This window comes from Chlorocebus sabaeus, chromosome 7, assembly GCF_047675955.1.
Source record: "Chlorocebus sabaeus isolate Y175 chromosome 7, mChlSab1.0.hap1, whole genome shotgun sequence".
In the NCBI taxonomy this organism is placed as follows: Eukaryota; Metazoa; Chordata; class Mammalia; order Primates; family Cercopithecidae; genus Chlorocebus; species Chlorocebus sabaeus.
The window spans coordinates 7,276,637-7,289,161 of record NC_132910.1 but is presented as its reverse complement, the minus strand read 5'-3'; the positions used below and the strand labels follow the sequence as shown (position 1 = coordinate 7,289,161).

Genomic DNA, 12,525 nt, shown 5'->3' with positions numbered 1-12,525 from the left:
TGTAACAAAGACAAATGCATATTTATTCTCTAACCATCTGCTAGATCAAAGTTACCAGAAGTGCATTCTTAAAAGAGAAAAAACTTGAAGCTTAAATTACAGGCTTGTTTTTACTGTTCACTTTAAATTTTCTATTTCCAAACTTGGAGGATAATTGTCTTTTTCTTTTTTTTTTGGAAATGGAGTCTAGCTCTGTTGCCCAGGCTGGGGTGCAGTGGCGCAATCTTGGCTCACTGCAACCTCCGCCTCCCAGGCTCAATCAATTCTCCTGCCTCAGCCTCCCAAGTAGCTGGTATTACAGGTGCATGCCACCATGCCCGGCTAGTTTTTTTCTTTTAGTAGAGACAGGGTTTCACCATGTTGGCCAGGTTGGTCTCAAACTCCTGACCTCAGGTGATCTCCCTGTCTTGGCCTCCCAAAGTGCTGGGAATACAGGTGTGAGCCACCTCGCCTGGCTAATTTTATTTTTCTTAAATTTATTTTAACTTTATACTTATTCATAACTAAATCTTCCACAGCATTTATATTCTAGTGTCCCTTTATCATCATACTTAAATTATAATTCACAAGTTAATATAAAAATATGTGTCTTGGCCGGGCGCGGTGGCTTAAGCCTGTAATCCCAGCACTTCGGGAGGCCGAGGCGGGCGGATCATGAGGTCAGGAGATCGAGACCATCCTGGCTAACAGGGTGAAACCCCATCTCTACTAAAAAAATACAAAAAACTAGCCGGGCGAGGTGGCGGGCGCCTGCAGTCCCAGTTACTCGGGAGGCTGAGGCAGGAGAATGGCATGAACCCGGGAGGCGGAGCTTGCAGTGAGCTGAGATCCGGCCACTGCACTCCAGCCTGGGCGAAAGAGCGAGACTCTGTCTCAAAAAAAAAAAAAAAAAAAAATTGTCTCTAGAAATATTAGGCAATAACTTCAGTAACTAGGTAGCTAGTGATGTCAAAACTCGAGAAGTAAAATACAATATTGAGGCTAGCCCTAAGAAATGACTCTAAATCTATACTAATTCATCTACTTATGCCTTTGGTATGTTTTGTTGTTCACTGAGAAATCAATCAACTCTGATTCAGTTGAACTGAATCTCCCAGTTTATTTATTTGTTTTTATGTTTTTCTCACTCCCAAAGTTTGACATTCCCATCAATTAAAACTTTTAGCAATTTCACGGTAATGAGAACACTAACATAACTGTATTAACATTTTAATACTGCTTGGGGTCAGTATATTTATTTGATTGTTTCAAGTTTAAACAAGTAATAATAATTGAAATGGAGCTATAGAAGAATTTGTATAAGAAGAACAAATTCATTTCACTACAATGCAGAAGCAAACATATAGTTCAATTCAGCCAACAATGACTGAAGGGCTACCATGTGCCAGTGAGGATCATGGTATCCATACTCAAAAGCCACCGCCACCTCTCTCACACCCCCATGCTGTATTATGTATGTTTATATCCATATCATTCTAATTGTCATTATCACCATTACCACCACAGATGTTTAGCCAAATAGGTACACTGACTCCTCTCTCATTCAATCACTCTTCAACACAACAACTCAAGTGATCCTATTAAGTGAAAGTTTTCTCACATCATTTCTCTGCTGAAAACCTTCCAGTGGCTTCCCACACCACCCAGAGTAAATGCCAAAGTTCTCACCATGGCCTGTCAACACCCATATGCTGTCAAAAAAAAAAAAAAAAGAAAACATTTATTAAGCTATTATTCTCTGACATATACTTTGCTGGGTACTTTAAATGCATATTTCCATTTTTCTCCTCAAATAAATACAAATATATTATTATCTCTGTTTAGCAGGTGAAAAAAATCTAAGGCACAGAGAGGCATTACAATTTGCCCAAGGTTACATCGCTTTTAAATGATTGAGTGTTTATTTCATTATATTGTAAGGAGATATGTCTGTTACTACTACAGTTTTTCATTAATTCGAATAGTCTCATTTTACCCTTTAACATCTCATGAGTTGGGATGTGCCTAACCATCGAAGGCATGTCAGAGTTAAATTGACAGAGATTTTTTTTTCTTTCTAAGTGGTACATAGAATAATTGATGATGTTGTAGCATCCATAAGATACAGTTTATTAAATCTTCTTAAGGGTAGTACTCTTTGCTTCATCTCTGAATCCCTCATGCCCAGCACAATGTGTAATGCAAGACAAATATCAATAAATATAGGCTGAATGAACAGAGTTTGTATATTTCTCCTCTTTGTATTTTCTATTTTCTTTGATAGCTTTTTCTATAAGGCTTTTTAGAGAAGGTTTCCATGAGAGCAAGGAACATAATAATTATTATTCAACATTTTATTCCCAATATAATACCTGTCACATGACAGTTGATTAATAAATATGGATGGAATAAATTAATCTTATAATTCCCAGAGCTGAGCTCTCTCACAGGCATATAACATATGCCATATTCTGACACTTTTTAAAAATTATTTCAAACCTTTATCAGTTCATCAGAAAATATGGGTACGTATGGGTTCTTGAGTCAAACTACCTGCATTAAAATTCTGGCTCTACTACTTGTGAATGCTATGAGATTGGGAAATTTATTTAACCTCTCCGTGCCTCAGTTATGCATGTAGAGCATTAGAACACTGCTTGGTGCATAATAAATGCTCAAGAAATGCGAGAGTTTATTTCACACTATTGTTTGTTCATTGTTTATTGCCTTATTTGTATGCTGAACACTATAGCAAGCTTTGTGGAATCAACAGTTTTTCCTTAGATGGTCCTGAACCCTTACTTAGGGGATTTAAAATGCCATAAACAAAAATAAATTAGCTCTGTAAAGATTACTTCCTCTACTGTCAAGTGCAGTGAGCAGGCTGCTTTCTATTATTATTATTATTATTATTATTAATTTATTTTTTGAGACAGAGCCTCCCTTTGTCACCCGGGCTGGAGTGCAATGGCGCGATCTCGGCGCACTGAAACCTCTGCCCGCCAAGTTCAATCCTCAGCCTCTGGAGTAGCTGGGATTACAGGAGCCTGCCACCACGCTTGGCTAATTTTTGTTTTTTTGGTAGAGACAGGCTTTCACCATGTTGGCCAGCCAAGTCTGGAACCCCTGACCTCAGGTGATCTGCCCCCCTCGGCCTCCCAAAGTGCTGGGATTATAGGCGTGAGCCACCGCTCCCGGCCAAGACCCAACTCTTAACTGTAATAACTTGGAATATTAAGAACCTGAACTTGGTCCATAAGAAAACAGCCTGGCCGGGCACCGTGGCTCACGCATGTAATCCCAGCACTTTGGGAGGCCTAGACCGGTGGATTACTTGAGGTCAGGAGTTCGAGAACAGCCTGAACAACATGGTGAAACCCCGTCTATACTAAAAATACAAAACTAGCTGGGGGTGATGGTGCATGCCTGTAATCCCAGCTACTCAGGAGGCGGAAGCAGGAGAATCGCTTGAACCCTGGAGGCGTAGGTTGTGGTGAGCTAACATCGCGCCATTGCATTCCAGCCTGGGCAACAAGAGTGAAACTCCTTCTCAAAAAAAAAAAAAAAAAAAAAAAAAAAACCATTGGTCTCTTTAACAGTGCCCGTGTTGTTCCGTTGTTCTACTTATGCATTTGTAACCTTTGGAGAATTACTGAATCTCTTGGTGACTCAGTTTTGCCATCTGTAAAATAATGATAATTAATAGTGCCTTCTAACAGATTTGTTGTTCTAATTAAATGGGTTAGTCCTTGTAAAGTATTCAGAATATTGCCTGGTCCATAATAAGTGCACAGTAAGTTCTCAACAGGTCTGGACCATAGTAAAGCCTATAAAAGCATATGTGAGCAGTATTTGGGACAAATTAATTTCCAAATTCATTAAAATGTTTACATATGTGTTAAAGTTTCAACATCATTGGCCTAGTGGACAGGGAGAGATTTTAATAGACCTGGATTAGAATCATGGTCCTAACAATTGCCAACTGTGTAAACTTGGGCAAATTATTTAATTTAACCTATTTCCTTTTTTTTTTTTTTTTTTTTTTTTGAGACGGAGTCTTGCTCTGACGCCCAGGCTGGAGTGCAGTGGCCGGATCTCAGCTCACTGCAAGCTCCGCCTCCCGGGTTTACGCCATTCTTCTGCCTCAGCCTCCCGAGTAGCTGGGACTACAGGGGCCCGCCACCTCACCCGGCTAGTTTTTTGTATTTTTTTAGTAGAGACGGGGTTTCACCGTGTTAGCCAGGATGGTCTCGATCTCCTGACCTCGTGATCCGCCCGTCTCGGCCTCCCAAAGTGCTGGGATTACAGACTTGAGCCACCGCGCCCAGCCTAACCTATTTCATCTCTGAAATGAAGATGAGTATGCTTACCAAAAAGTTGCTGCGAGTACTAAATTCGAGAGCACATAGGTAAAACATTCAGCACAGTTTCTGACATGGTAGGGGCTAAATATGCACCAGATAATATAAATAAATGCCCCCCAAAATCTTACATGATAAAGCCACTACAATTTTATGTTTATTAAAACAGCTTCCTCAATCTCCTAGCCGTGAGAGAACTAGAAAATATAAATGGATCCAATTACAAAAATAAATATACTTTCACATTGCTGATAGTCTGTGGAGTTTCACTATCTCAGGAGGCCACGGAGCCAAGTATTAAAATGAATTCCGAAGAGAACTGGATAATTTCATGACTGATAATATGAATGCTTCTTTTTAAAAACTAGATGTAATCAAATCTGCTGCCACCAACTGATAGCCATGGGGTCTCAGGCAGAATTTCCTCTTTCTACCCAGGGCACTGCACAAGTAGCCAAAAGCTACTGAGAGCATTGTTATGGTTTCAGTTTTCTTATTTCCTCTATTAGGCCCTTGGGAAGGTTTCTTCAGTAATGGACTTTGGATGTAAATGAACGCTTGAAGGGTGGGGAGAAGGAAATGCTTCTGCAGTCAGCCAAAGGATTGTCTACTAGAGCGAAGTTAGAGCAAAAGAAAGATTTGTAAAGGGAAAACCATGAAGGAAGACACATATTTAGAGAGCAAAGGAAAACATGAAGGAGAATAAAAAAGAAAATTAATGCATTTTATGAGTAGAAGGTAAACCTTTCTTCTCTTGTGCAGTTTAGACTACGTTTGTTTATTTGTTTGTTTGTTTGTTTGTGACAGTGTGCTCTGTGGCCCAGGCTGTAGTGCAGTGGGGCAATCTTGGCTCATTGCAACCTCCACCTCCTGGGTTCAGGCGATTCTCCTGCCTCAGCCTCCTGAGTAGCTGAGACTATAGATGCCCACCACCATGCTCCGGCTATTTTTTTTTTTTGTATTTTTAGTAGAGATGGGGTTTCACTATGTTGGCCAGGCTGCTCTCAAACCCCTGACCTCGGGGGATCTGCCCGCCTCGGCCTCCCAAAGTGCTGGGATTACAGGCATAAGCCTCTGTGCCCAGCCTAGACTATCTTGGATTGTATAATTTTATATTCTCTCTTAAGTATTAAATCTTTTTAGAAAATGCCCATTCCAAATAATAAAAATGTTTGTGATCAAGAGTAGTAATACTTTACTAGATTCTTTTTATTTCCTTCAGCTTCTTCTTAAAGTGTTAAGGAAGACTTATAATTAATCATAATCATGAAATCATTGAGAATGACATTTTTAATAGCACAGTATTAAAAACATGGAATATGGAGTCAGAGAATGCCTGTTTAGTTACTACTTGTATGATTATAATTCACTTACTAGTTGAGCCTATATTTTCTCATTTTTAAAGCTAGGAATATATAGTAATAATTACACTTTTTTTGGTCTGAATTAAATGAGATGATAGTGACTTTAAAATATTGCAAAATGTGCCACATGTCGTGGCTCACACTTGTAATCCCAACACTTTGGGAGGCTGAGAAGGGCAGATCACAAGGTCAAGAGATCAAGACCATCCTGGCCAACATGGTGAAAACCGGTCTCTACTAAAAATACAAAAATTAGTTGGGCGTGGTGGCACGTAGTCTCAGCTGCTCGGGAGGATGAGGCAGAAGAATCACTTGGACCCGAGAGGCAGTTGTTTCAGTGAGCCAAGACTGCACCACTGCACTCCAGCCTGGCAACAGAGTGAGACTCCGTCTAACAAAAATAAATAATAATACTAATTGCAAAATGTAAAGAACTTTACAAGTGTTTATTTTCACTGTTTTCTATTATTGTACTCCAGAAGTTATAACTCGTAATAGCATTCAAAATAATGCTTATACTTTATAAGGCAGGCTGAAGGAAAAAAATTAAGCCAAATAAATCAAATTCTAAGAAAGAAACAAGTTATGAACAGTGAATTTCAAAGGACAGGAGAATTAAAATTTTCTTTTGGAAGTAAGATTACGAGGGTAAAATGCTAAGAAGGAGTTTTATTTAGTTATTTTTATGAAAATACTAGTCCGTATAAGCCCAATGAGCTCAAAAACAGTGGCGAAATAAGGAAAATTGCAAAACTTGAATAAAATGTCGTATGTAAATAGTCACTCAAACTTAATTTCTTTTAGAAAATAACTTTTCTCTGATATACAACCATATAAAGCACTTATAACACATAGTTATATTAAGCTAGCTATGTCATCAGGTAAGATTCAATAACAGTACATATTGAAAAAAGTGTCATGTCACCTCTCCATTGCTGGAATATAAACTCACATAGCCTATAATATGGGCTAGAACTTTACCAATCAGTGACTCTTCAGCAAATCTAGATTTTGTTTTTCTCTTGTATTTAGCAATAAGATGAATCCTTTCTTGGGCACTGGTGACAGCATGTCTATCACTAGGATTTATTCTGCCAAAAGTTGGCATTGAACAGAGCCTGTGATAGTCTTACATAGCAGTGAATGGAAGGGTGGGTATGGGGGATCAGGGACAGCCTTTAAAATCGATTTTAATTCTGCTTAAAGTTAAATGGAATGGTATGACCCTGCTTGTAGACAATCTCTCTGTGGCACAGTTCCATGAAAATAAGTTCTATATTGATCCCTAACGTTAGTATGTCTATTAAACTAAGTCCTTCCAATGTATTTCGTAACAAATTGAAGTTTTTAAAAAATATTGTATCATTGTTATTGCTTCATGAGAGTTTAAATCTGATTGTTCTGAGATATGATCATTTGGGGGAAAGGGAGCTTAATTTTCTTCCTGAATATTTCCTGGACAATGTAAAATGCATTTAAGAAATAAATTTTCCAGTCTATTAATTGTACAAACTCTTAACTACCCCATTTGCTTGTCCTACTATTTATCCTTTCCCTTCTTTTGTTATGCTTCTCTTTTTGTGGGACACTATACCCTTCACTGCCTTCTTGACCTAGTCATGCTGTTCATCTCCCTTTCCTGAGAGCTCATTTACTCCTAGTCAGGCACAATGCTAAAAGCTAAGGAACTAATCCTAACAAAACACATGTTAGTGTATAACCCAGTCTTGGTAAATTTGGAAAGGCTCCTTGATGGAGATAGCATCCAAGCTAAGCTGAAAGGATAAATAGGAGTTAGTTAGCCAGGTGAAAATGGGGGCAAGAACACATTACAGGATCAGCAAAGGCCCTGAGGCAGAAAGAACAGGGCGCAGCTGGGAACCACTGGTAATTTTGTGTGGTTTAAAGAATATACTTAAAAGATGAGAAAGCATTATAATGAGTTGGAGAGAGAAATTCATGAAGAGCTTGGGCATGAAGAAAACAATTCAGCTTTTGTTTGAAGGGCAGATAGAAACTGTTCAAGCACTTTAATCAGTAAACTAACATATTCCAATTTATACCCTAAGAGTATCTCTGGAACAAGGTAGAGAATGATTTGAATAGGGTCATTTGAGAAAAAAGAAAGAAAGAAAGAACATTAATTTTCATTACATGGTACTAGTGCTATTGTTAAATTATGTTTGGTTTGATTCTATTATCTTTAAAAATCTGAAATATAAATCATTTAAATAGAGGATAAAGATGTCTTACTAAACCCGTGCTAAAATACTTACACCACACAGCCAGCAAAAATCTTGCAGTGGTGTGCCATGGCCCGTTGTGCATGATTTGTGCAGTTGAGACAATAGGCTGGAGAAATCTTGCACTACGTGTGTAACTAGGTAGTTTGTCATAGTGAAAATGATTTTGCTGAACAAATCTTTTCTTCTCGCAGAGAGTTATATGCTAATTAAAATATCTAATCGAAGAAAGGTGCATTCGTTTAGAAAGCATTTGACAGTACCTACATAATCCTCAAGAAGGGAAAGAAGACAATTGAAAAACAGAGCTTCTATTTTAAAATTAATTCCTACTCTAGTTCAGAGGCCTCCTGAACAAGTTAAGTTGAGCATGAGATTATTTAACTAATAACAGGTAACTGCTAAGAATCTCCATTTTTACATGATCAAACTAAAGAAGACAAAGAAGAAATCGTAATGCTTTGTTTGAAACAAAAACTGTAGCTCATTATCAATGAAAAGATTATAGTCCCTGTCAAAAAATTAAAAGTTGCTCAAAACCGTCCCTTCAGAAGTACAAATGAGAGCTGGCATTATTTGAATTAAAGTATAATTCCAACTTTAATAGTTAGAGAAAATAGTTGGAGCTAGCTTTTAACTATTGCCTTACTACTTCCCTATCTTCGTTCATTTTCTACTACTGTAACAATACCCAAGACCAGGTAATTTATAAAAGACAGAATCGTTTCTTGTAGTTCTAGAGGCTGAGAAGTTCAAGGTCAAGGGCCCCACAACTGGCAAAATTCTTCTTGCTGCATCATCCCATGGCAGAAGGCAGAAGGCAAGAGAGCATACAGTTTGTGGGAGGGGTGGAGACAGGTGGGAGGGGACGAAACACACATCCTCTTATCCTCTTATCAGAAACCCATTTCCTAGATAACTAGCCCTCTCCCACAATAATGGTGTTAATCCATTCATGAGGGCAGAGCCCTCAGGTCTTAATTCCCTCATAAAAGTTCCACTTTTCAACACTCTTGCACTGGGGATGAAGTTTCTAACACATAAAGTTTGGGGGACACATTTAAACTGTTGCATTCCCCAAGTAGTATGATGTCAAAAAGGATTTTTCTGTCAGCTGGAAAAATCAGCACAAAATGTTCTTACATCTCAACAGTGACACCACTGACACACTTTTTTTTTAAGCTAATACTTTCTAAAAATTTAGTTTTTAAGTTATTCAGTTTTCTTGATTGTAGGTAATGTTTTCTTTTTCAAACATTTGATTGATTATATATGCAAATTATAAATATTAGAGTCATTTTTATTGTGTATAGTTGTAAGCTTTCAATTGCACTTAGTATTTTGAAATATGTTATTAAAAGTTATGTTGGGATTGTATTATATGTTTAGTGTCAACTTTATTTTTTGAATCATGAGCTTTGATTTGGCAAAAGTAAATATTGAAATAACTGTATTGCCATTTTGCTCTGCTACTGCTTTCATTAACAAAAAGTTGATGATGGGGAGCTGAACATAGGTAGTGGTGATTAGAAAGAAAAAAATAGGTGGATTTCAAATAAAGGCATGAGACAGAATCAAAAAGACTTGGTTATTTGGGAGATATAGTATATGTGGAAGAAGGAGGAAAAATAAGACGCTCTGCCTTCTTGTATGAACTTTGAGTAGATGCAGTTCTGAACATTACCATTCATATGGAAAGGGACCATGAGAGAAAGAGTAGGAAAGTTGAGAAGAGTGGGAGGGAAAATTGAAGAAAGAGGCAAATGGCATAATAAAAAGCATCACTTCAGAAAATACTGCAGTGTCAGTGATTAAATGTTCAAAAATATCCCATCCCTTCACCATCTCTATCCTATTTCTTTGGAAGCTTTGTATATACCAAATACATTGTGATGAACCTGGGACTTCCTTGGGGTAGCAGAGGTGAAGATATTTTAAGGGAAGTAGAAAATGAATTATGAACAGCTAGAGGTTCATATCAGAATGCCCTACATCTCCTTCAACATGAGTGATCTTGAATCAGACTAGAGCCAATATCCCTACAGTTTATTGCCAGTAAGTGAGGTGAGGAGTAGTTTCTAATCTTACAGCTAGGAATGCAGTCTGTGTACAGGAAGGACAAGCATACTCTTGCATTCCCATGATGAGAAGATGAATATATTTTCCCAGAAAGATGATTATTTGCAGTGGTTATTTCCATAGTATGCCTAGTCCTTGGAAACATAGGTTCAATTACCTGACAAAGAACCTAACTACCTTTATTTGGAACTTGGAATACACTTTCCCATTCAAAAAATCTTGTTAGAGGATAATTTAGGGTTGTAACCATTTGGAAACTACTTATACTGTATATTAATAAAAATCAAATTTGAAAATCGTGTGAAAGTGAGTCTGTTCTAAGAGCAATAAAGCAGATCACTAAGCTACTCCAGTTTGTGATGAAGGAGACTATATTCAGAATTGCTCTTTATTTTTTAGCTTGTCAGCAGTTTAATTTCTGTTTCCTGGTTTTTTGTTTGTTTGTTTTTTGTTTTTTGTTTTTTTTTCCTTTGGCCTCTCCCCTGTTTGCTGCATATATAGAAATCTATATTATACTTCATATGAAAATAAAATTTTATATAGTTCCCTCTTCTATACAAAGTTTGATAATTCTAGGGAGAGGGCTTAAAGTTTTAATCCTCTAATTGTCAAAAAGGCTGGGAGCGTTAAGAAGCTTACTGAAGAGTTGAGTTGTGCTGTAATTTTGTTTTCTAGGATTTGAGTTTCGAAAAACCATTAAAAAGCCTGTGTTTGGCAGTGATCAGTTGGTTGCTTTGATACTCAAGTGGCACCCTGATACCTTGGTATTGGCTTATTTTTGCCATGTTTAAAATGAAAATCAGGTTGAGGACTTCTAGAGCTTTAAAGCCCTTTCAGCTGTCAAATAAAAATAATTTCTAAAGTGTTAGGACATCTTGAGGTCCTACTGTGAACAAGCAATGCAGGTGTTTTCTTTCTAATTTTATTTCAGATATCTCTACCACAGGACCCCTTGGCATGGGAAGCACGACCACCAGTACCACCCTTCGGACCACAACTTTGAGCCCAGGAAGGAGTACCACCCCGTCAGTGTCAGGAAGAAGAAACCGGAGTACTAGCACCCCATCTCCAGCTGTTGAGGTGCTTGATGACATGACCACACACCTTCCATCAGCATCGTCCCAAATCCCAGCTCTTGAAGAGAGCTGTGAGCCTGTGGAAGCCCGAGAAATCATGTGGTTTAAGACCCGTCAAGGACAGATAGCAAAGCAGCCATGCCCTGCAGGAACTATAGGTAAGTCTGTGCTAAAGCACTGAGTTAAAACTGTTGTGTTACTTTGGCTTTATTTTCTAGTGTTCTTTTCCTTTTCCTTCCTCCCTCCCTCCATCCCTCCCACCTTGTCTCTCTTTTCTTTTCTTTTCTCTTTTCATTTCTTTTCTTTTCTTTTGTCTTTTCTTTCTCTTTCTTTCTTTCTTCCATCTTTCTTTCCTCTTTCTTATTTTCATTACAGTGTATTTTATTACTTGACATTTGACTAAATTCTGAACTCAGCTAAATTACAATTTAAAGCTATCTATTTTCCAGTTTGAAAATGTAACCTGATTAAGTCACAGTTAACCTGTGAGATCTGCGTTTTGCCCTCATAGTCTCAGGTCTCTGGATCAAGGTAAAGTTAGGCTGTAGATGTTCAGGCTACTCTAGAGGCTCAGCTTTTCTATGCAGCAGTCCAGAGGGGATCACTTGATTGCTGGGAGTTAGTCTCATGCTTATCACCAACCATCAGATATTGATTGCAGAAAATGAGGTCGAGGACTTCTATATTAGAAGATTATCATGGAAACGACCTAACATGTTACAAAAGAGAACGTTTGACTCTCCTTTTTATCAGCCATTGTAGTTGTCCTCTGATGGTCAAAGGCTCTTAACACTGTTGGGGACCACGCTGTAGGAGTCAACCTAGCACTCATGCATCCACCAGAGAACAATCCTGCATTGTTTCCTCTAGGGGATAGATAAGAACTCAATATTTCTTTTCTTTTCTTTTTTCTTTTTTTTTTTTTTGAGGTGGCATCTCAGTCTGTCGCCCAGGCTGGAGTGCAGCGGCATGATCTCGGCTCACCCTCTGCCTCCAGGGTTCAAGAGATTCTCCTTCCTCAGCTTCCTGAGTAGCTGGGATTACAGGCGCCCACCACCATGCCCAGCTAATTTGTGTGTGTGTGTATGTGTTTTTAGTAGAGACAGGTTTCACCATGTTGGCCAGGCTGATCTCAAACTCCTGACCTCAGGTGATCCGCCAGCCTCAGCTTCCCAAATTTCTGGGAGTATAGGCATGAACCACTGCACCTGGCCGTCTTTGCCTATTTTATTACTGATATAATTCATAATATCTTCACATGGTAACCATATTATTATTTATTTTGCTTAAGCAAAGGTATTCTGATTTTCTTATTGTTGCATACATTGATATTCGTAAATGAATACTTGTCACGTTTGCATTATTCTCTAAAATATGTAAATAAGAGAAATTCACAATATATGTCACCTCGCATTCTCGGGGA

General features: G+C 38.2%; 1 protein-coding gene across 16 annotated transcripts in view; it reads left to right on the top strand.

Annotated features, from left to right (window-relative positions):
• The window catches only part of ADGRL3 (adhesion G protein-coupled receptor L3), an 846,373-nt gene that overhangs the window by 657,948 nt on the left and 175,900 nt on the right, over positions 1 to 12,525 (top strand). For 10 of the 16 annotated variants that reach the window (XM_037989342.2, XM_037989350.2, XM_073017343.1 and 7 more), the window contains one exon: positions 10,958 to 11,260. In XM_037989342.2, coding sequence (XP_037845270.1) covers positions 10,958 to 11,260 — 303 coding nt within the window. The remainder of the gene's footprint in view (positions 1 to 10,957; positions 11,261 to 12,525) is intronic. The other 6 variants (XM_073017335.1, XM_073017332.1, XM_073017336.1 and 3 more) reach the window with 1 other exon arrangement.